This window comes from Hydra vulgaris, chromosome 03 (genome assembly GCF_038396675.1).
Source record: "Hydra vulgaris chromosome 03, alternate assembly HydraT2T_AEP".
NCBI lineage: Eukaryota > Metazoa > Cnidaria > Hydrozoa > Anthoathecata > Hydridae > Hydra > Hydra vulgaris.
The window spans coordinates 36,298,799-36,325,225 of record NC_088922.1 but is presented as its reverse complement, the minus strand read 5'-3'; the positions used below and the strand labels follow the sequence as shown (position 1 = coordinate 36,325,225).

Here is a 26,427-nt window from a genome sequence, read left to right as displayed (position 1 = left end):
TAAAGATGTTATTAAATAATTTGTAAATTTAAGTCATTTGAATATAAAAACATTTGCAGTTTATTGCAGGGAACAGAACAGAGGAAATAAAACAAAACAGAAGAAATAAAACAGAACTAAAGAAATAAAACAGAACAGAAGAAATAAAACAGAACAGATGCTAAAAACAATAAAATTGTTTTAATCCTTACTTCAGCAAATCAACAAATATGAAAAATCAGTTTTAAACAAAAACTAAGTCTTCCCAGTAACATATAAAAACTTTTTTAACTACAACTAAAATCAATGGAAATTTTAAAGTCTACAAATAATTAAAAAAAAAAAAATTATTTTGATGCCCTATTAGTTCCAAAATCCTTTTCAGACAACTTAAACCTACCATGAAAGATTAAATTTTTTTAGGATAAAGAAAACATATTACAGACAATTTATATTACATAATTAATATGATTATGAAAAAATAAGAAAAGGTTTAAAAAATTAGAAAAGGTTACTTTTGCTCCAATAAACTAACTGAATCTGCCAACTTATCCCAGTTCTTTGCAAGAGATGACATCTGGAGATTAACTTTTTCAGATTTACTTTTCCCAAAACAATTTGATTTCAATGCTTGATTGCCCTCATTCAGAATACTTTCAATTTTTTCATGGTATTTCATTATTTCTTCTAAAAGACTTAGTACCTAAACCCAAAATGAATGTAAATGACATTGGGTTGTAAAAAATTGTCTAAATTCTTTCATAATGTCGAATGTAAATAAAAAAATAGCATTATGGAAAACCATCCAAACTTAACAAGTGCACCCCTGTGGATGTTAAATGTGCGTGTGTGCATGTGTTTGTGTATTCATTTCATATTTTAAAATAAAATAAAAAGTGAAAGAAATGAATTTTTTGAAAAGTTTTTTCTTTACTTTTTTTAATGTCGAAATCTGATTTTTTTATTAAATTAGACTTTCATTTAATGATACCACTGCAAAATTTAATGAATAAAATAACACTAGAAAATTTGAGAATCATTTCTACAATAGTTTTAAATAACTTTATTGGGTTTTTTTTTTAAATGTGAAACTGGCAAAAAGAATATAAATATTAAATCAGTAAGCACAAAATAATCTGGTAATTTTGTTTCTTTTAACCTTTAACTGAAAGCAATTATTCAACAAATTGTTTTCAGTTAAATAGCAAAAAGTTATGCTTATTAATTGTTCCTATATGTAATTTGTTGTTAGTTTATGTTCAATTGTTTCTATATGTGACTACATAGAATAGTTAACTCAAAAAAGTGATAACTTCTAAATGAAGGGAGAAATTAAAATTTTTTTAAACATATTAGTGCAAAAGTTTATAAACAGCTCCTAAATTATCTTAAGAAAAACATACTTATATATTAAATATATTATATTTATATTGATTATTTGAAAATTGATTTACTGGAGATAATTTTTAAATTAACCTTTTAGCTCCCTGCGACTTGCTCAGCAGCTCATAGCAAACCTTGCACTTTCACCTGTGATTTGCACAGAGCTTGGTAATGTATAGATAATGTTTTTTACAGGTATGGAAAATGTAATAATAAATACATTGCATACTGAAAACTGTTTCTCAAAATTTTAGATTAAAAGATATATTATTTTTAAAAAAGGCTTCTTTTTTTAAAATACTATATCTTTTAATGTAAAATTTACAAAAGAATTTTTTCAAATATGGACGAAATTTTAAAATTGTTCATGGGTAATGGCAGTGGCGATATAGACTTTAGTGAGTTATCAGTTGTAAAAGTGACCTGATATGGATTGGGTACGGAGTGGAAGATATAAAAACTGCTGTGGATCCTCAATTAGCTACATCTGATGCTTTACAGGACAGAAACTGTGCCCCTTCAATAAATTTTTATAAAATAGTGCACATTCTTACAATGGTTTTCACTAAAGTTGTTTATTAGTTATTATTATTTGTTTATTAGTTTATTTGTTTATTTGTTTATTAAGTTGTTTATTAGTTATTATTGTTTGTTTTCTAATCAAAAATGGGCTAAACTTTTTATTGTTTTAAGTTTAAAAGTTTTTTGAACTAGTTTAATGATTGCTAATTTAGTTAACTGCTAAACCATTTTTTCATGAGTTTTAGTTATTTGTGATGTGTTTTTTAGTTGTTTTGTTTTCAAATGCCTTTTTTTTAGTTGTTTATATTTTTTTTTAGTTATTTGTAATATGTTTTTTTTAGTTGTTTATGCTTTTTTTAGTTGTTTATGTTTGTTTTTTTTTAAGTTATTTGTGATATGTTTTAATTTATTTCTGGTTTCATTGTTTTTTTCAACCATAAAGCAAATTTTTGAAGCTCACTGATGGTATCCTTTTGAGTAATGTGCTATCTTACTGATCTGATATTAAAACATTTTAAATTTTTTTTAGGACATTAGGTTTTTTTTTTTTATTTGTTTATAAACTTTTGCACAGTAATGTTATTAATAAACTTCTTCTATCCATTATAGGTTATCAATTTTTTTGAGTTATTTATACTATGTAGTCACAGAGAAAAACATTTCATTTATTGACAAAAAGTTGAGTAAAAGTAAAATTTCAAGTAAAAAGTTACTGGAAATTTTTTGTTGTTTATCAAATTTTGCACACTACTCTATAAAAACACATAACACACCAGGTACACTCGGACTTTTGTTAGATTGCCAGAAAAGCGACAGAAAGTAACCAGTTCGTTAATTTTGGTGACCCGCCAACTTTTTGAGTTGCCTGTTGCTATTTTTTACAAAAATTTTTGCGTTCAGCGGATTTCTCCCTTATTTTAGTCATTTTAGTGCATTTATAGTTGTAATTAAATTTAATTTTAAACGGTGCTAAAAATTATTTAAACTAATTTATAGGGTTGTTCACTTATGCTAAAGTTGAACTTTCACTGTATGATATTCTATCAATACATTTTTAAATTGTTGAAATCCTAAAAATAGCTTTGAAACTAATTTTTGCTTTCAAAACTCTCAAAAATTGTACAGAAATATATTTACTTTATTGAAAATTTACCGAAACAATTTTTCACTATTGAATCTCTATAATTTGTATTGAAATATTTTTATATGAATATTTATAATAACAAAAAATTAAAACTCTTAAAATTAGGACAAAACAATTCTCAAAATATCGTACTCATTTTAAATATGCTCTTCAGAATGAATATTAATGGCTAGATGTAGTTAAGACCTGCGCGAAGAGTATGTATGGCAGGTGGGTAGGACATACCCCCATTCAATATATAAATGCTATAAGCATATTTACTCAAAGCGCTTTTTAACAATAAAACTAGCAAAAACAGTATTTTAATGTCTGTGTCTAAGATCAAAGAAAGGCTACAGCATAATATTTGTTTTGGTAGATAGAAAAATACATTAGCGAAAAACCAGTCACACTTCCCAAACATTACAGAAATAAGCCAGACAAAAAATCGTCTACTTTTAATACAACAATAAGAAAACAATAACATATTTATTATATAATTTCACTTCTAACACAATTATTATATAGTTTCACTATTAACATGTATCCGGTACATGCAACATGAGAAATCTTTTTACCTTATTTGTGTTCTGTCAATTTTTCTAGATAAAAAATTGCTCCTAAGATTATCGTATATAAGTTAAATACATCTGAGAAACAAATAACATCACGCAAAATTATTGTTGTTTTTCTCTCCCAGACAATGTTTTTCATACATATGAACAACCCTAACGTTATATATTTATTTTGCAATTTTTAATTTGCAAAAGGAATATATAATGACATTTCTATAATTGTCTCTATATTTATCTACAATTTTTCTTGTTTTTTAATAATTCTACAAACTGTGAAGAAATTTTACAAATTCAAAATGTAGACCTAGCCTGTAATGGCTTTCCTCAGGTAAACCAAAATTGCAATGATAAAGTTTTTCCAGTGATAACAAATATTTTAAAAACTAAATCATTTAACAATCGAAGGTTAACACCAGCAGTAACAAAATCATATGAAAAAAAAATGATAATAAGATGTATTAAAGCTAAAAAATAAAAATTATTTATGTAAGTAACATCTAAACAACTTTTTTATGACTTACTTTGGCAAGTTACTTTCATTTTTAAGTAACTTTTTTGTGTTAATTACTTTTATTTGTAAAATTACTTTTGCTATGCATTTTTAAAATTAACTTTATATAGTTAAATTTTAGATATAAAATGAATAAATAAAATAGATATATGAAATTTAAATTTTATATTATTAAAAAAATTGTTTAAGATATTATTAAGAAAATTATTGAAGATATTAAGAAAATTATTTAAGACATTAATAAGAAAATTATTTAAGATATTATTAAAAATTGAGGTTCATGAATAGAACTTTAATAATAGAAATTTATTGAAATAATTTTACAGTGTAAAATTTTGGAATAGTCTTCCTTCGCCAGTAGAATCAATTGGGTCTGTAACTAATTTTAAACACTGTCTTTTTAACCTCTGATATCCTAAACCACTGATATCCTAAAATTTTTGATTATTTGTAAAAAGAGTAGTAAAGAGTAATTTAATTGTTGTTATTATTACTACTTTTTATTATTACCTATTTTCGAATGATAAAACGTAATTTAAATATAAGTTATTTCTTTTTTAAAAAAATTTTTATTAATGTTTATATTTTATTATTATTTAAAATATTAAAAAAAAAATGCTTCTAGGAGCAAAACTATAAATGTTTAAGATAAAGAACCAAATTGAGATATAAATAAATTATATTTATATGGCTATATATATATTGTGTTGGCTTTTAGTAAATTTTAAAAGCAGTGATTTCAATAAATGAAACTACCAATTACTTATTTTAACAATTGAATGCAAAAAATTTGAAAAAAATAAAAAATAAAAAAATTGAAAAGCAATAAATAGATATTATAAATGATCTAATTATGTAATTTATAATTTATAAATTTAATAAATTCTAAACTAAATTTTTAATTCAAGTTTTTTTGCTACTTTATGCACACATTTATCAATAAAAAGTTGACCAGTTTTTTTCAGTAAACTATAACTAATGTTTACAAGCTAATGAACCTTATTGAAGATTTAGATAATAGTATCATTATTCAACAAAGGTTTTTATAAAACGATTTTCTAAATATTATGAAGAATGTCTTATTAATCATATTTCTATCACATATTATATTTTTGACTTGATATGAAGATTACATTATTGATCGGATAGTACTGACAGTTTTTTCAAAAAGATATTGAGACTTTGGTTTCCCTACTCCTTATTCAACAAATTTAATATCATCTGATAAAACGTAACAACTAACAAGTACATAAAACAGTTATTTAAATTGAAAGTAATAAAATATGAATAATAGTAGTAAAGTTAAAAATAATAATAATTGTGGTTACGATGAACATTTAAAATTAACAAAAAATAATACTATAACAAAAAAGATAACAAAAATACAATAAAAATTAAAGATAAAATAAAGAGAATAGTATAGATATAGATATATAATATTTTGCATAGATATAATTTAGTTATAGATATTTATATATAAATAATACAAATTTGTTTTGTTAATTAATGTTTTATTTTTAAAAATTGCCTTTTGTTTTATTTTAAGTATTAGAATTTTTTCATTGTTTTGTTTGTAATGATAAATTTTGTTGAAAAGATATATTTTGTTCCTATTTCTTAATAATCAAGATCTTTTTCACAGTGAAAAAGATTTTATTAAAAAGATTTTATAATATGTAATATAATATTAATTTCAGCATCATTATATTATGATGATTGGATAATAAATCAATTTAAATATATTTTGAAGTTTAGGTTTAGTCAGTGAAAAAACAATTAAAATTCTAATTAAAAAAGATTAAAACAAATCAAATATACAACATAATATGTATTTAAAAAAAAAAATTACAAATTAAAAAAAAAAAGTTTTAAAATTTTAAAGTTTATAAGTTTTATCTTTTTTCTTTAAATTTTATCCCTTACTATTTTCTATACTCAAAGTAATTTTGTGTAATGTTGTCTACTTTTCTTCTTAATAATATTTTTATTGCTACCATTTTATTATTACTATTATTTTATTGTATTAATTAACTGACAATTTGTGAGAACCTCCTCACAAAATTTAATATAAAATAGTAAAAATTACAAAAAAAAAACTTGATGTTATAATATTATGGTTTGTAATTAATGATATTACGGAAAGAAACAAAATGAATTTAACTTATATAAGCAAAACTGATATTAATTGTTAATTACAGTTTGGACAGGATTGAAAATTCTGTTTTTTCAAAAGGAATGACCTTTGTAAAATAAATTTGAAATTAAAGAAAAACTAAACACTTAATATTTTAAATACAATAATATATATATTTTCAAACATTTTTAATATTTTCTTAGTTTATAGTTTCATCCAAATAAAGTTCATTTTCAAGTGGAAACAGTATTATCTGCTCCAGAAATCATTCTTTTACCACCTGCTACAGAGTCATATAAAATGTTATTACAGGTTTTCAGAGAAACTGTTGAATGGTATATTTTTATTTTTGACTGGTATATTATTGTTGAATGGTATATTTTATGTTCTTTTTAAATGTTTTTTTTCTTTTTTTAGTATTATCTTTTTTAATAGTTTAATTTCAATTGTAAATATTACATTTTACATTTAAAAATAACTTTTTTACTCCAAAGTAAATAAAAGTTTTATCCCTAATTTAACCTGAGCCCATAATTTTGTTAAACCAAGTGTATTAGCACCTTTTTTTTTTCAAAACTAATTTAGCTTATCGAAATGGTTTTTTTTTTTCAAAACTAATTTAACCTTTTGAAACTCTTTTTCTTCGAAATTTATTTAACTTTCGAAATTCAACTTATATTTCAAAATTAATTTAGTATATCGAAATTACTTTTTTTATAGAAATTAATATGAGTTTTCAAAATTAAATTTAAGTTTTCGAAATTTTTTTAGCTATTCAATAGTTTTCGAAAGTTTTTACCGAATCCGAAAAAAATCTTTTTATCGATAATATTTTATTTGAAATTTTTTGAAAATTGTGATTTCAAAAATGAATCCTACTAATATAACAAAAATAATTAATTGAATCTAAATTCAGTATTTGAAAAAGATTATATTTCCTTATAATTTATTTTTTAAAACAATCTTATACTTAACATAATCTTTTGTTAGTTTATCACAACTTGTTTATTTTAACTTTTACATATTTAATATAGTATTTTTAATAAAGATTATAAACAATTTATAGATCGATTTTTCAGTTACCAACAAAATATTTGTTAACATAATTTATGTTCTTAGACATACTATGTCAAAGGAACTAAACACGATATTAAATTTCCTTTTGCTTATAATAATCTATGATAATCTATTATGTTTATGTAATGAATTAGTTAGCAGATGATAAAAAAAACTTTTATTAAAAACTATTTTACATTCCTTCAAAACAAATTTAAATTTTTTAAATTAAATTTAATTTAAAGTCTGTTAATATTAAACTTTTTTCTATAAAACAATTTGTTTCTTTAAAACATTTTCAGTTGTGGTTAAGGTGGTCATCTAGTAAAAAAAAAAAAATTTTATTTTGTGCAAAGTTTATTTTATCTTTCAACATAAAGAAATTATATTTATATTGCAAAAAAAGAAAAAAAAAATTACTAACATTTTTACATACTGAATCAGCAAAAATATTCATAAAATACCGCTTTCTTAAAACAAAGAGTTCTAGCTATCTGTAGATTATTCTTGCAAGAACTTTGGTGTGCATGCAGAATATATACAAAACTAGGATGTGAACCAGTAAAAACTTATAATTATTTTTAGATCCATTATGGCAGGTATGCATATTTGCGGAATTTAAAAAAGGGGTAAAATTTGATAAAAACCATACCATTATTCCTAAAACACTTTAAGAATTAATTTGATTCTGGTTCACATACTAACTCATAACTAACAATTGAACAAAACTTGACAATTTCATTTAAAAATGAGTAATAGAGATATGTGAGTTTTAAGTATGAAAAATTACAATCAGAGAAAACTAACAAAATAAAAAAAATATTTTCAAAATGATACTTTAGAATAACTATCTACTCCTTCGTGGTATTTTTCTTTATCATTAAATCCTAAATTATAAATAAATCCTTAAAGATTCTGCTTCCTTAAGGAAAAATTTATTTTCAATTTTGGTTAAAATTTGTGGTCCAAAACAACTAAAGAGCATTGCTGCTAAGGGAGTTGCTAAGGAGAAAACTTAAAACATGTCTTTGAAAAAAGTAAATTTTAGAAAAATATAATTTAAAAAAATGTGTAAAAGTATATATTTTCTAAAAGAGCAAAAATTTCTTTTTTCAAACAAAATTTTCACTTTTTTTCAAAAAATCAGAATTTTTTTACTAGACGATCATGTTAAATGCTTTTTTTTACGACCTAATATTTTCTGAATAAACGTCAAATTAACGATGTATAGATAATTTAAATACCCCCAAAAAAAAAAAAAGTTTTTGCCTAGACGAACATTTTTGACGTTTATATTTTACAAAAATCTTTTTGCTTAACTGAACAGTTTCAATATCTATGGAAAAAAGCAAGCTACATAACACTTTTCAACAAAGCCTGTCAAAGTTTTCTTGGCAAATTTAGTTCTATTATGTTATAGCAAAATTCTTTAATAAAATTTGTAAAAAAACAAAAACAAAATAGTATTTTTGTTTAAACGATAAAACTTTTTATTTTTATTTAAGAAGTATTTTATTAAATACATTTAAAAGCTTGTACAATTTTCTTATGTTCTAATTAATAATAGAAAATGGGGAAAATAAACTTTGAAACTTCAAAAATATAGTTTTATTATTGTTTTAGATAGTTAACTTTCTTTTTTATAGAATTCTTGAATTAAAAAAGATTAAAAAAAAATTGAACTGTTGATAAAAATCAGTTGTTGTTCTTCACAAAATTTAGTCATCTGGTACTGTCAGGCGAACACAAGTGTACACCTCTGCACATATACACCTACTTTTGCATATTTTAATCAACATTTGGTGAGTAAAAAAATCTATACAGTTTTTCAGAAAAAAAAAGCTGCCATAACTTTAACCCTTAGTCGATGTAGTGGCATTCTCTTGCATGTTCCCTCTAGATAGTCAGTCAATGTATGTATAAAGCCCTCACAACTCCCTTCATTAGTATGACATCTGTTGCTTAGCTAAGTGCACAATACTATTTGTGTGTGTGTGTGTGCGTTTGTGTGTGTATATAATTTATTTTAAGATGAAAGTTGTTTCTCAAAAAAAAAAAAAAAAAAGGAATAATAAACCTCTTTTGAGCAGTCAAAAATATTTTCCATTGACATAAACTTTTCAATGTTCGCCTCATTATCTTGAATCCATAACAATATGATTTCATATTTTTTCACAAAGTTACCAAACAAATTGTTTTCTCTTTTTTTAAGTTTTTGGTAATCATCCAAAAAGCTAAAATTAAAGTAAATAAAATAATTATTCAAATTAAAAACTAAAATAATAATAGAAAAACAAAAAAATATATATCAGCCTTTGGAATAAGGTTGGCATTTAATGCTAACCTAACTGCTGACCTAAAAGTCTCTAAAAAGTCTACAAAATATACCAAGCACTTTTTTATGTAGTGAAACCTTTGCGTTTGAAATTTTGCGCCAACTTGATGCTGATCCAAAGTATTTTAAGGTCGGCAATTTATTGCCAACTTTATTACTATACTTTACTTTATCTATTGTACATTTATCTATTGAGTGATATTTTTACTTCCCTCATTATATATAGTTTTTTTTTGGAAAAAGAAGAAAACAAAGAAAAATAAAAAAAAACATTGCTGCCCCAATCTGACACTTAGTCAATGCAGGGGCACTCCCTTGCATGTTCAACCTATTTAGTCAGTCAAAGTATATACTGAAGCCCCTGTTTCAGTATGGTATAATATGATAACCAAAGTGTGTGTGTGTGTGTGTGTGTGTATATATATATATTGTGGTAAATAACTAAGTTTTGTTGGAATTATAATTCACAAGCCACTGCAAGCCCCCATCTGTTACTGTTCTAAGCGATTGAAAAGGGAAGACTTTTTGTCAAGACAAGAGTATAAAGTTGAGTCATTTTCAGCAAGCAGGAAAACAAGGTTCAGTCAAGCACTTAATAAGAATTAACTTAATAACTGAAGAGAGTTTAAAAGAACAATTTTATAAAACTATGAATGTTGTCTGGACCAAAGGCCATAGAAGAGTTTAATTGAGTTTAATTCAGCAGCGGAAGCTGGATTGATTTGAATGTCTAACAATGGGTTATAATTCCTGTTTAACCTGTTTAACTAGAATGGAAAGAAGAATATGGTCATAAGATTCAAAAGTCGAATTAGAAGATTTCTTTGCAAATAGTTCAGCCTTACCTATGAGAGAGGTAATAAGATCAGTCCCATGAATTAGAGATGGAATATTAGACGTACATTTGTTAATGATGCTGTTGAAGGTTTTCCAAAACTCTCTAGAGCCTAACATGTGAGATAAGATACAAGATCAAGTAATTTGGAAAAAATAGAGCTTAGCAACAGACAACACCTTTTTACAAAGATTTCTTGCAAAATTAAATACATGTTTGTTCTCAAGAGAGTTGTTTTTTTGAAAAAGATGAAAAAAATGATTATAATTATATATAGCAGCTGCACAAGAAGGTGAAAATATGGAATAGAATGAGGCTTGATTTAGAACCAACAAGATAGAATAAAAGCTTCCCTTCCTGCCTGGATTCAAGAGGTTATGTAGGAGGTGCATTTATTACCAGATTGAGAAAAAACATCAGCCCAAAGACTGTCACTAAGAAAATTACAAAAAGAATCAGTGTCAGCTTTAGCGTAGTAGTAAGAAGAGCGATGATAGTGTTACGGACTGGGATTACTGTTTTTTTAAATATATCCTGAACCTTTATTCTTTTGTTGTTAGGTTAGCAATTGGTAATAATATATATCGATCTTCTCCATTTGACCAGCATTTTTGCTCTCAAGCCTTTTTGTGATCGTTCACACAGCCGCAAAAACTTTGGCAATCGCATAAAAAAAGGTTTCTTTTTTGTTCATCAAATACCTTTATGAAAAATCATAAAAACATGTTTACGTATGAATTATTTTATTAAAATAGAATTTAAATAAAATATTCATTTTATTGTTCTTATTTTAATTATCTTATTTAGAACTTAAATAAAACCATTCACCATTTCAGCATTTCACTATTCACCATTTCACTATTCACCATTTCACCATTTCACTATTCACCATTTCACTATTCACCATTTCACTATTCACAATTTCACTATTCACAATTTCACTATTCACCATTTCACTATTCACCATTTCACTATTCACCATTTCACTATTCACCATTTTTAATGTAATTATTTTACTTAGAGTTAAAATAAGTTTTTTGTGTTTTTTGGGACATTTTTATTTCAATTTAATTTAGTTAATTTAAATAAACATTCATCTTGATGTTTTTATTTTAATTATTTTATTTTAAATAAAACATTTGTTTTTCTGTTGTTATTTATTTTGTTTAATATTTATATAAAACATTTTTTATTACTTATTTTTTTGCCATTTTTTATTATAATCATTTTACCTAGAATTTAAATAAAATGTTCATTTAGCTGTTGTGTAGCAGCAGCAGCTACTAGTGTAGTAATAGTAGTAATAAGAATAGTAGCTAGTAGTAGTAGTAGTAGTAGTAGTAGTAGTAGTAGTAGTAGTAGTAGTAGTAGTAGTAGTAGTAGTAGTAGTAGTAGTAGTAGTAGTAGTAGTAGTAGTAGTAGTAGTAGTACTAAAACAATATCGTTTTGTTTATTAATGTTTATTGAACATACATTTTATAACTAATAACGGGTCTTCAAACATTTTAAGAGAAAAAAATATTTTAAAAAACCCAAATATAATCAGACTTACAGTTTATTGAATTCTTTAACTGCAACTTTAATGTTTAAAAGTAAATTTTGAACTATTTCAATATCCTTTTCAATAGTACTTTCAATTTCAACAGAAAATCCTTTCTGTTTTATAATATGCAACTTTTTTTCTTTTAAAAGTTCTATCTCCTTCACGTAACTGCTTATTTTATTTTCATACTCCTGGAACCAAAACATGAAAAAACAACAACAAAGAAATAAAAATATTATTGATTTTATTTTAAATTATATTAAAAAGAAGAAGAGAAAAGTTTAAACCTTTATGTCTTGTTTTCTATGTTTAGCTGATTTTATATCCATTTCCATTGGATGCTTAACTAAGTTATTCTCAAGCAGATTTATTTCTTCATACTTTGGATTAAAAAAACTCTTCCATTCTTGCAAAATATTACTTTGATTTTTTATCAGGTTTTCGCTAATCATCATTTCACACCTTTTGAAAAAAAAAAACATATTGTTATTAAAAGATTTGAAATTTGGGAAAATAAATAAGTATACCTTACTTTATAAACAGGTATACTTTATACACATAATAAAAAATGCATTAGTTTGCAAGTTTGTTACCTATATATCAACAAAACAACATTTAAAAAATATATATATTTACTTTGCAAAGACTCAAAGGACAGGAAGTGAGGTTTATGGTCCCATTTAAATACAGAGATATTTTACAATTCAGACTCGATATAATGTATAATACATTACATATTTATGCATTTATTTTATATTTATTTATATACTGACATATAATACACATATAAGTGTTTATAAATTTTAATTCAAATTTACCACATATATATATATATATATATATATATATATATATATAATATATATATATATATATATACCATATATATATATATATATACCATATATATATATATATATATATATATATATATATATATATATATATATATATATATATATATATATATATATATATATATATACCATATATATATATATACCATATATATATATATACCATATATATATATATATATATATATATATTATATATATATATATATATATATATTATATATATATATATATACCATATATATATATATATACCATATATATATATATATATATATTATATATATATATATATATATATATATATATAATATATATATATATACCATATATATATACCATATATATATATATACCATATATATATATATATATATATATATATATATATATATATATATATATATATATATATATATATATATATATATATATATATATATATATACCATATATATATACCATATATATATACCATATATATATACCATATATATATATACCATATATATATATATATATATAATATATATATACCATATATATATACCATATATATATATATATATATATATATATATATATATATATATATATATATTTACTTTGCAAAGACTCAACGGACAGGAAGTGAGGTTTATGGTCCCATTTAAATACAGAGATATTTTACAATTCAGACTCGATATGATGTATAATACATTACATATTTATGCATTTATTTTATATTTATTTATATACTGACATATAATACACATATAAGTGTTTATAAATTTTAATTCAAATTTACCACATATATATATATATATATATATATATATATATATATATATATATATATTATATATATATACCATATATAATATATATATACCATATATATATATATATATATATATATATATATATATATATATATATATATATATATATATACCATATATATATATATACCATATATATATATATACCATATATATATATATATATATATATATATATATATATATATATATATATATATATATATATACCATATATATATATATATACCATATATATATATATATATATATATATATATATATATATAATATATATATATATATATATATATATATATATATATATATATATATATATATATATATACCATATATATATACCATATATATATATATACCATATATATATATATATATATATATATATATATATATATATATATATAGATATATATATATAGATATATATATATATATATATACCATATATATATACCATATATATATACCATATATATATACCATATATATATATACCATATATATATATATATATAATATATATATACCATATATATATACCATATATATATATATATATATATATATATATATATATATATATATATATATATATATATATATATATATATATATATATATATATATATATATATATATATATATATTATAAGGAAGAAGGGGACAGCTTTGAAAATTTTTTACACTTTTGTTAATAAATCAATACTTTAATTATTTATATATTACTGAAAATAAAGTTTTCTTACTTAGTTAATATGCATAAATGCATTCTTAGCCACCCTAACCTGGAAACTTCGAATACACCTGAGGTAGCTTTGAATACACCCAAGGTAGCTTTATATCATCACCAGCAAATTGACTTAAGTATAAGATTTAAAAAAAATATTTATTGCATTTTAAAATAAGAGAATATCACTATATTTATATATTGTATTACTATATTTTAAAACTTCATTAAGTTTAAGTTTCTATTGATAACTATTGATAACTTTTTTCTTATACAAACTAATGTTTGTATAAGAAAAAAGTATGTATAAAATGTTAAAAACAAATCAAACAAGACTTATGTAAAACTATTATAGAAACTATAGATAAAAGCAAAAATAAAATTTGTAAAATAAAATAACCCTGATATTTATAAGAATTTCTATAAGAAACAAAATCAAAACTTTTACAATTAAACTGTGTTAAAAAATCAAAATAATTAAGAGTTAACTCGATTCAAAATAGATTAAAGTAATTTTCATTTTAGTTTGATTTTATAAGTTTCTTGTTAAGAAATCCTCTATAATGATTCCAGTTTTATCTTGCGTAAAAGTTTTTTTTCTGGTATGTATCTTAGATTTACTGATTTTTCTGAATTTATTTTATTTATTATTATAATTTTTTTTTGAGCATTTGAAAATGTTCTTAGAAACTCAGGTGTTATAGTATGGTTCAATTGTATGACATTAGAAATAGTTTTTTAGTTTGGCACATCAATTGTATTATCTTGCTTAATTATAGCATCTGTAAATGATGTATAACCACATCTGTACAACATCATCTGTAAATACACTGAGGTATAATAACATCTGTCCAACACCATCTGAAAATTGATTGATGACTGTGTAAAAAGTATATGATTACTACAGATGAAGTTACATCTTTTCAATTATTTAAGTATGACAACATCTGTCCAACTACATCTGAAATTTAACAGATGTAGTTACATCTTATCAATTATGTTAAGAATAACTACCTCTGTACAACTACACCTGTGAATTCTACAGATGTAGTTACATCTTTTTAATTATAATAAATGTAACTATAGGATTTTATGAAAATATTAAATAACTATGCATTATTTTAACCAGATGTAGTTTTACATATGGTTTTTTTCAGATATAGTTATATCTTTAAATTTAAATGCATTATTTTAACCAGATGTAGTTACATATAAGATTTTTTCAGATGTAATTATATCTGAAGGAAGTTTTGTCAGATGTTATTGGACTTGGAGAAAAATTAGCAGATGTAGTTACATCTTCCTAAAGATACACTAACATTTTCTGTATATGTGTGAGTCACCAATTCAGTTGTATTCGAATTATTATACAGAACATGAATTACAGCTAAATGTATCGCATGTGCAATGCACAACTGCTGATTACATGGTAAAAACCGTCCAACATTTTGCATCACAGCTACCCCATCAGTTGTTATAGACAATATCTTTATCGATATTTAGATTGTTGTCTTGCAATGTGGTTTTCAGAGCTGTAATGCATTTCTCTGCAGAAAAACGTCCTTCAACAGGTATTTAACCTAAATTCCAAAACTGTTTCTTGCCATGGACATTCACATTTAAATAACATAGGTTTCTTGAAGATGTCCATTTATCTAGAGTTAAGCAAAATCTTTTTCCATCTTCTTTAAAATTTACAAAATCCATCATTTTAGCCCGCATTTTTTGTGTATATTTTAAAACCATTTTGCAAATCGAGTTAGGTAATTTTGGTAATACATAATCTCGAGCGCCTCTAGCCAAAAACAAATTTCTTAAATCGATAAACGTACAGAAAACTTTGAATAACATATTATCTAAGGCACATATACGATTGCAGAAAGTGATTCATCCTTTTTGTTAAATAAATAGTTTGTAATCATCATTTTTGATGCGCTGCTTTCTGGACCTTCATCTTGCACGACATCCCATTTTAATACATTAATAGTTTTTACTATTTCATAACATATTTTACATTTTGCTGTTAGTTTTTTTAATTCTCTTAAAAATGAATCCAAACAGAATTTTGATTTTTACATTGCTTTGTGTATTCCAAATAACTTTCCTTTGAAGACATTTTAGGATGTTCTCTTGATAATAATTTAACTTGTTAAACAAAACAATATTAAAATTAAATATTTGCTAACTAAAATTTATCAAATAATGTTGTTAAATTAAAACTGCTATTATTCCTGCTATTATTTGCTTACCTATTTAAAAAATATTGATTCAAATAATTCAATACACACCGCACTCTAATTAGCAAATATCAATACTGTTGAAAATTGTAAAATAAAAGACACGAACACAAGGTTATACTAAATATAAAAATTATTACATGTGGATATGAAATGAAGACATAAAACCATTAACTGCAATTTAGGAATGTTTTCTCTATGTCTATTTGTATTATGCAGGATAACTGTAATTTACAATTGTTTTCTTTATTTCTTCTTATAGAATTAGAATATAAAATATTTATATGTACAAAAACACAATTTAAAGGTTAGAGAGTGCACGAAAAATATAAATTTTAATTTCGGAATTTGCTAAAAAAGTTTTCGGAACTCGAAACTATATTATGAAAAAGAATTCCGGAAATTTTGAATTTCAAGATGCAATCCCTACTTGGTTGGAAACAATTGAATTCTATTCCCGACCATGCATAACACATTTAGTTGTAGCAACCTGGCCACAGCGTTTTACATGTTCTGAGAACATTCAAATTTATGTGTTTCATGTTAATCCAAAAAATTAAGTTTTAATATGCTAAAAGTTAACTTCTTACTCTTTGTAGTTAAGGCAAATTAGTAAAATTCAAAACAAATGTTTTTATAAAAACTTTATAATTGACAACCTATATTTAAGGTTTTTAATGAAATGAAATAAATAAGAATTTATTTATTTAATACAATTACTTCTTCTTGTGTTTAAAAAAAAAAACTTCAAATTTTTTTTTTTGTTTATACAGAATTTAGAACTTTAGTCTCTTTTTAAACATTGTTTAGATTTTGATTATTCAGTTTGCTTCAAATTGTTTTGAATAAAAATTAAAAATGTCCTTAATTTGAACATGATTAAGATCAAAAGAGCTAGAACTTTAACAAAGTGTTTAAACCCATAAATTTCCTAAAAAACTTGTTTTTTTCACCCCAAGATATAATGTTTTCCACTTAACAAGTAAAAGTAAGCAAAAACAATTATATGATGGAACTTGTAGCTCTTTTTCATTTATATCCTTGAGGAATATTCTATTGTTTAATAGCCTTTGCAACATTTAAAAAAATTCCAGCACGGAGCAAAGTATTCATTTGTAAATAGCATTCAAGAACTTGAGATTTTACAGGTCTGGAAATTAAAGCTAAAGTTAGGATTCCATAATATACAACAACTAAATTATATTAAATCATATAACATATAAAATCTTGATAGGCATATGTATTTTTTATGATAAATATAAATATTCTAAAACAATTGATTTTATAAAAGCAAGACTTTGATCTTTGAACACACACACATATATATATCTATATACATATATATATATATATATATATATATATATATATATATATATATATATATATATATATATATATAAATATATATATATATATATATATATATATATATATATATATATATATATATATATATATATATATATATATATATATATATATATATATACAGTCGTCCCCCGGTTAACGAACTTAATTCGGAGTACGAACTAGTTCGTTATCCGAAAAGTTCGTTAACCGAAACGCGTTTTCCCATAGGCCGCCATTAAAAAATTTTTAATTGGTGGATTTTGCCGAAATAATGGGGGAAAAAATTCAAAAAATTGTCCAACTTGATAAATAAAATAGGCAAAGGTGAAATGATTGAAACCTGAGATTTATGCACTTTTAAAAATTGAAACAAATTGAAATTGTGCATGAAAATTGCTTGTCAAAGTTTTAGAAAAAACTAAAAATTGAACATGAACATTGCTTATCAAAAAATGGTTGATTTATTCACACCAAACTCCTTAGCCAGGTCACTTTGCTTTTCACCTTTTTGCACTCTTTGAATGATTGTCTTTTTCTCTTCAAGAGTGAAAACTTTTCTGCTTTTTTTCGCAGGGTTCGACATTTTGAAAAATCGCAAAATCGAAAAAATCGCAAGTGGGAAAAAGACCTAGAAAAAAGCACAAAAATGCATGAAAAATATTAGTGAAACAAGAAAAGAAAAAAATGAAACAACAAAAGCACACCCAGCACAACCATTCACCTCCCAGGCTTCCATGACACTCACAAAACTGAGGGGGAAATGCTGGACGGCGCGCCCGACCTTCACGCGCGTGTGCACGCCATTTGGCGGTCCCGGTTCGTTAACCGAGTTCCGGTTTGTTAACCGGGGGAGGATTTTGGGCAAACTTTCGGTTCGTTAACCGAAAGTTCGCTAACAGGGGGGTTCGTTAACCGGGGGACGACTGTATATATATATATATATATATATATATATATATATATATATATATATATATATATATATATATATATATATATATATATATGTACACTACCAACAAAAAGTTTGAGGCAGGCTAGAAATTTTTAGAAATAAGTGAATAAACAAACTTTTTGAAGTCTAATTTCTAATTTAATTAATATGCTTACAAAAACTAAATATTTTTATTAATTTTTAATCAATAATTTCTAATTTAAACTAGCATTTTAATTAAATTTTTGATTCATCAAAATAACCACCTTTATTCTGTATTACAGATCCTTGGCATACGATCCTGTACAGATCCTCAACATATGATCAATTAATTTAGACAGCTTTTCAGGTTGTATTGCGTCCCATTTTACTAGCAATATGTGCCAAAGGTCTTTCACAGAAGATGGCTGTTCTTCTCGCACATTCCTATCAAGTTCTTCCCACAACAACTCGATCAGATTAAGATCGAGTTGTTGTGGTGATGTGGTGGCCATTCCATTATTTTTTAATATTTTCTGGCTTTGAAGATCTGCTAAATAAGTTTTTCAGATTTTGCTGGTATGTTTCGGGTCATTATCATACATAAAAACATACTGATCGGAAAATGACCTCTCACCAGAAGGCAGCATTTGATATTCTAAAATGTCTTTGTACATCTCTTTTTCATAATTACTTCAATTTTGTGTAGGTTTCCAATATTCCCCCCACCAAAACATCCCCAAACGACCACAGATCCACCCCTATGTTTCACAGTGGGTATTAAACATTCTTCCAAATACCTTTCCCCTGCAAATCTTCGCATGAAAACACAACGTTTTGAACCAAAAACTTCAACCATGGATTCATCTGTCCAAAGGACATTTTTCCATTCTTCAATTGACCAATGTTGATGATTTTTAGCCCAATTTAGCTTTTTTGTCTTATTAATTGGTCTTAATAATGGTTTACGAGCAGCTACACGCCCATGCAAGCTAAATTTCTTCAATCAATTCTTTACAGTGGAAGTACTAATTTTAAGATCATCAAATTGATTGTACACAGACCTGATTTTTTTGACGGTGTACCTTCTATTTGATAAACAAATCTTTTTTATTTCTCTATCTTGTAATTTATTAGTTTTTTTAGGCCTTCCAGTACGTTTTCTAGTGGCATTCCTACCAGTTTCTTTATGTCATTGTAATGTTAAACACAACATCTTAAAATTTTCATTATTATTGAAATTTCGACCTATGAATAACTTTCTTCAAGATAAACTTGAATTCTTTTCCCTTTCAGCAATGTTTAATTCCTTTCGTTTACTTGTTTTTTCAATTTTTTTACAAATTTTTGACAATTTTTGCCAAATTATAAATATCAAAATTCTATGCTCGTTACTTTTCTTTTTACTTCAAAAAAGTATACCACACACAAAGTTTGTCACTCTAGTAAAGGTATTAATAACACTATTTCTTAACGGTGGGCGATTTATTGAATAACTGATTATTTTGACAAATCAAAACTGGTACAAGTACAACTAGAAAACGCAAGTTAAAATTAGAAATTATTGATTAAAAATGTGTAATAATGTGTAACTTTTGTAAACATATTAGTTAAAATATAAATTAGACTTGAAAATGTTTGTTTATTTGCTTATTTCTAAAAATTCGTAGCCTGCCTCAAACATTTTGTCGGTAGTGTGTGTGTGTATATATATATACATATATATATATATATGTATATAAATAAAAAAAAAAATATATATATATATATATATATAGTGAGTTATCAGTTATGAACATATGTTAAATATCTTAGATATTTCTTACATATATGCCTAATGAGTTATGAATGGATAAACGCTGTGCCGGAGTTTGTACATTTTTGTTTTGTTTAACAAAACACAAACACACAAATATATAAATCGCCAGAGTTTCATACAGAACACAAACACACAAATATATAAATCGCCAGAGTTTCATACAGAACACAAACACACAAATATATTGACTAACATGTGAACCAGCACCATGCCAGAGGTCAAGGACAAAACCCAAAAAGATATAAAATAACTTAAAAATTATTAATTAAAAAGCCTACTTACTAAACATCATCATATTGTGAAGCATTTTTGCTTCCTCTATATAAACATCATCAGCTGTATTGTGAAGTATTTTCGCTTCCTCTCTATATATCATTTTTATCTTTTAAGTTTAACCATAAAACTTTGCTTTCAAATAACTTGATGCAATAAATACTTGCTTTTACATTGCAAAATACAAAATAAAATTATTATTTTTTGTTATTTATTAAGTTTTTTTTTTTGGTTAAAAGTTCTTATTTTTTTTAGTTAAGTTTTATTTATAATTGTCCCTCATCAGTCAAGTTAAGCTTTCTTTACACATTTTTAAAATACTCTCACAACATTAATAAAGCCGTAGCCAAGTTATCGCAACTGAACGTTATCTGCATGGTCAGGTATAGAGTGCAATCGCACTCACTTCCCAACCAAGTGTATTTGTGTGTGTGTGTGTGTGTGTGTGCGTGCGTGCGTGCGTGTGTGTGTGTATATATATATATATATATACACACACACACACACAGCTACCGGAATTAGGAATAATGAGGTGGGAAATAAATTGCCTCAAACTGTTAGAGGTCGGCATCAGGTCAACAAAAAAAACTTAGACACAAAGGGGTTACCATAAAATATAGAAATGAGGTTGGTAATTTTTTTCTGACCCTAATTCCCAGGGCTGTTTTGTATTGTATTTGTATTCCCAGGGCTGTTTTGTATTTTGTATTTGTACACATACATATATATTTTGCTATCGGTCAATTTATGATGTGTGCAAAATTTGTCATTTTGAGATTTATATGTTCAGTCGCCTGCAAGTTCTTATATAAACATTATGATATTTTAGCGTGTAAAAAAATATATCTAAAACATTAAGGTTTTTTAGTGTCTTTTTTTTCAACTAAAAAAAAGACAGACTAAAACAATAGATGTTAAAACTTTAGGTATACTTCATTACACATTAAAACATCATAATGTTTTTATTACCTGATGATCACGGTGCATTGAACTAATAAATAATACCACATAATTTTTAAAGAAAAAATCTCACCATTAAAAAAAATGTTTTAAATTGTTACAATAAGCAGTTAAACTTAAACAATAGTCTAAAGGCAAATAAAATGAAATAATGTAAAAAATCTCAAATTTTTTCAAGTTAAAAAAAATAAAATTTTACATATTGCTGAAATTGAGGTTAAAAAACTTTTTAATGTACCATATGAACTCAGGTGATATCAGAGAATGGGAAAATGTATATATACACATACATATATATATATATATATATATATATATATATATATATATATATATATATATATATATATATATATATATGTATATATATATATATATATGTATATATATATATATATATATATATATATATATATATATATATATATATATATATATATATATATATATATATATGTATATATATATATATATATATGTATATATATATATATATATACAAATTCATTTATGCAACATTGGGAATATACTCCACTAGTTGTAGACCACTATAGTTATGAAAAACTACTTGTTTTTTTAAATTTATTTTAATAATTTTTTATTGTTGATATTTTAGTGTTTTACTTCTCTCCCAAGCTTATAACTTTGAAACTCAAACTTTTAAAAAGTGGAGAGAAACAAGTTACTAGTCCAAGCAGGTACAGACACCTGTGGGACATCTACACATTGTCTTATGGACATCGAAAACCTGTAGGACGTCTTTAAGACCTCCAGTGGAAATTATGTGCTGTTGGACAAGTTGGAGTTTAGGTTGCTAAAGAGTTAATGTTTATATTGCTAAAAGATTGGAGCTTAAGTTGCTAAACAGTACAAGTTTAAGTTCCTAAAGAGTTAAAATGTTGCTTTTTATGAATTCAAAATATATATAAAAAAGATATAAAAACAATTTAAAAACAAACTGATTATTTGAATGAATAAGCATTTTATGCAAATCAGCAAAATCCTTCTGCACATCTTCTTGCATGACAGCATAATCATTATTTTTCACTATGTCACAAAGTGTTTCATTCCAATCTGTTGTTAACTTTAAAAATTCACTCCACTTTAAATCAACATCAGATAAGCAAGCCTGAAATGATATTACATTCAGGCACAGCATTTTTAATTTGCTTTTGAAATTTGTAATAAAAAGATAGTTAGAAAATGGAGATTTTTATGTTACATAACTAAATTCACCCAAAAGACCTGAAAAAAATAACCCCCCAAAAAAGTGCAATTTTAAAGCAAAACAAAATTATTTAAAAGTATATAAATAAAATTTAAAAGTAGCTTACACAAAAAATCAAAACTAAAAAATAAATAAAAGAAATTTACTTTGATTTTATTTAATTCATAATCAAGTTGTTCAGAATTAAAGTCTATCTTGAGCTGCAGTGACTGCTTTAGCCATATTTGAAGAGACTGAATTCCAGAAAGCCAGTTTTTCATCTTATCTTTAAACTTTTTTTCATCAAGAACCTTCCGAGACCTAATAACACAAAAACTATGACCATATAAATTTTTATCCCCCTCAATTTGAGGGGGTTGTAAACATTGCAGGGTCATAAAAACTGAACATTAGGAGATTATTGCATGAAACTTGAAATTTGTTGATGAATGTGAATTTAGATAAAAATAGTAAAGAAAATATTTTATAAACTCATTGCTCCCACGTTAAGGGCTGGGTGGGCCCAAAAATTAGGAGTTTTTTGTTCCCAAGCTCTAATCACCCCAATTCATTGCAAAACATTCTTTTTTGATATGAGCATAAACATACAAAAGTTTGGAGTTTGCACAATGCCTGTAAGTGTCAAAACTTAAACATCTAAAAATCCAGTGTACACCACTGTAGACATACATGTTGTATGATCTTGGTTAGCAAACAGGTATGTCAAATGAAGTGCATAAAACTGGGGAGGATTGAACCTTAATCAATAACAATCTTGACCATCTTTTTTTGATTTAACATATTACTTCAACAGGATGTTGACCTAGAGATATCTTTACCACCAGCTTTTATTACAACAGACACAATTATAGTCACCTGATTATCAGACAACTGCATAAGTTGAGCAAGGGTTGAATTAAGCAATCGTGATTTGCGATATCTGGAAAAATATCTGGTCTTCCAAATTTTAATTTATGCAAAACTGTGCTCTTTGCTTTAATTGAGTAAATTAGCTTAAATAAGTTATAAAACAAAACAAAACAAATACTTATTATAACGTACTCATAAATTTTATAATTAATTCTTTGTTTAAACAACATAAGTAACCCCAAATTTTAATTGAAGTAGAAAAGCATCCAGAAAAAAGAGTTGATATACAAATAATGTTTAAAACTTTAGGAACTTAAACTAATACGTACTTTATCAAAAAATTATCATATTGAAAAGTGTTACTAATGGTCCATAAAAATGTGCCTAATTTTAAAATCAACAAATTAAAAATTTTTATTGGTTGAATTTAAAATTTACATTGGTTTTTACAGACCATTAGTAACATTTTAGAAATCCATGACATTTCTTATAAGGCACATATTTGTTTAAGTTCCTAAAGTTTTTAGCATTATTTGAATATCCACTCTTTTTTTTCTAGATGCTATTCTACTATTGATTAAAATTTGGGATTATTTAAACAAAGAATAAATTATAAAAGTTATAAGTACATTATAAATGTAATAACACAGTTATAATTTTATTACTTTTATAATGCAGTTAGTGACTAGACTGTTTAAACTTTTAAAGTCGTAAGTTTATTGTTCAATTGTATTCAACTAAATGTACAAGCAAAAAACATGTTCAAAACCTTTACCAAAATATGCAAAGTAATTAAATAATATGTACAGTAGAGTTGTATACAACCATTATGAGGAGGTGTTGATAACCATTTTTAATATCTTGTGTCTTAAAATTGAGTTAAAATTTGTTCCTTCCACAATTTGAAACAAAAAATCCTGCTTTTATTTTATTGTTCCAAGATTTAGTTACAAATAGATCCAAAAGCAATGCCTTTTTCTACACACTCATAACACGAGAGTACAGGCTCTTGTATATTCTTTTATCATCAGATGCTTGTATAAATTGTGAAAATATTGGACAACAGCAGCCATAGTGATATTTTTTTTATGGGTTTTACAGAATCTTTCCTAATCTTTTACCACAATTACAGCTCATTTTTTTATAACTTTATTAAAAACTTGATTTAAATTCACAAATTTTTTATTTAAATTTTGAATTTAATTAAAATGCTGTAAATAAATTAAAGTTTTTACAAAATTATATAATAATTTCCAACTTTAAAGTGTCATTAAGACATAGGGAAAAAAGAAGAGACAACTGTACTACATAACAGGCCTTGTTATGAGATTTTGTTGCGTGAAGCGAGCGCTCTACCACTACACCACTACCGCATGTATGATATTTACAACGTTAAAAGTTGCATATTTTAAAGTACCGCATTGTAATTAAATTTAATATGAAACCACGTTAAAAATCATTTAAAGTCATTATCTTTATAAATATTTTTAAATTAAACAATATTTTTATTAAAAAAATTATCAATAAAATTTAAATGTTTAAAAAAAAAAAAAATTCCTTATTTTAAAAAACTTATACTTATTTAAACTTATACAATTTATTTCTTTAAACATTTATAACACAACATTACTGTCTTATGCTTGCTTTCTCACAATTGAGTAGTTTTTTTTAAATGAGGGGGTAATTCTTTAAAGATGAATTTCTCAACAGTCAAAATATATATATATATATATATATATATATATATATATATATATATATATATATATATATATATATATATATCAACAATTTTTAAAATTTTGGCTTTAACAAAATTTTCGTCTACTACTCATAAACTAGTTAATCTTTTCTAAGATCAATCTAAAAACTGTTTCTAAAATCTAAAAACTGTTTCTAAGATCAATCTAAAAACTTTTTCTAAGATCAATTTAAAACTGTTTCTAAGATCAATCTAAAAACTGTTTCTAAGATCAATCTAAAAACTGTTTCTAAGATCAATCTAAAAACTGTTTCTAAGATCAATCTAAAAACTGTTTCTAAGATCAATCTAAAATCTGTTTCTAAGATCAATCTAAAATCTGTTTCTAAGATCAATCTAAAAACTTAATGATAATGAAAAAACTTTTATTAAAAAGCAATTTCACTAAAAAAAAAATCGCCTTTTCATAAATTTGTTAAATAAAGTTTACTAAAAAAATTCTCTAAATTTTGCCTACAGATTAATTATTGTTTATCCCGCAATGAATTTATATACAGGTATAAACATAATGCACTTTTGTAAGAGGATGAAAATAATTTATTGGTTTTAAAATAAAAATAATAATAAATTATCAAAAAATAAATTAATTAGTCAAAAATTAAATTAATTTATAAAAAAATTAAACTATA

The 26,427-nt window shown here is 24.2% G+C and overlaps 1 protein-coding gene across 2 annotated transcripts in view; it reads right to left on the bottom strand.

The window, feature by feature from the left end:
• Positions 1-26,427, bottom strand: part of LOC105844135 (interaptin) — a 106,145-nt gene that overhangs the window by 34,521 nt on the left and 45,197 nt on the right. For both annotated transcript variants that reach the window (XM_065793068.1, XM_065793067.1), the window contains 6 exons: positions 23,334-23,487; positions 22,919-23,088; positions 12,284-12,458; positions 12,006-12,187; positions 9,361-9,517; positions 495-682 (listed from right to left, as the gene is read on the bottom strand). In XM_065793068.1, the coding sequence (XP_065649140.1) occupies positions 495-682; positions 9,361-9,517; positions 12,006-12,187; positions 12,284-12,458; positions 22,919-23,088; positions 23,334-23,487 (1,026 nt within the window). The remainder of the gene's footprint in view (positions 1-494; positions 683-9,360; positions 9,518-12,005; positions 12,188-12,283; positions 12,459-22,918; positions 23,089-23,333; positions 23,488-26,427) is intronic.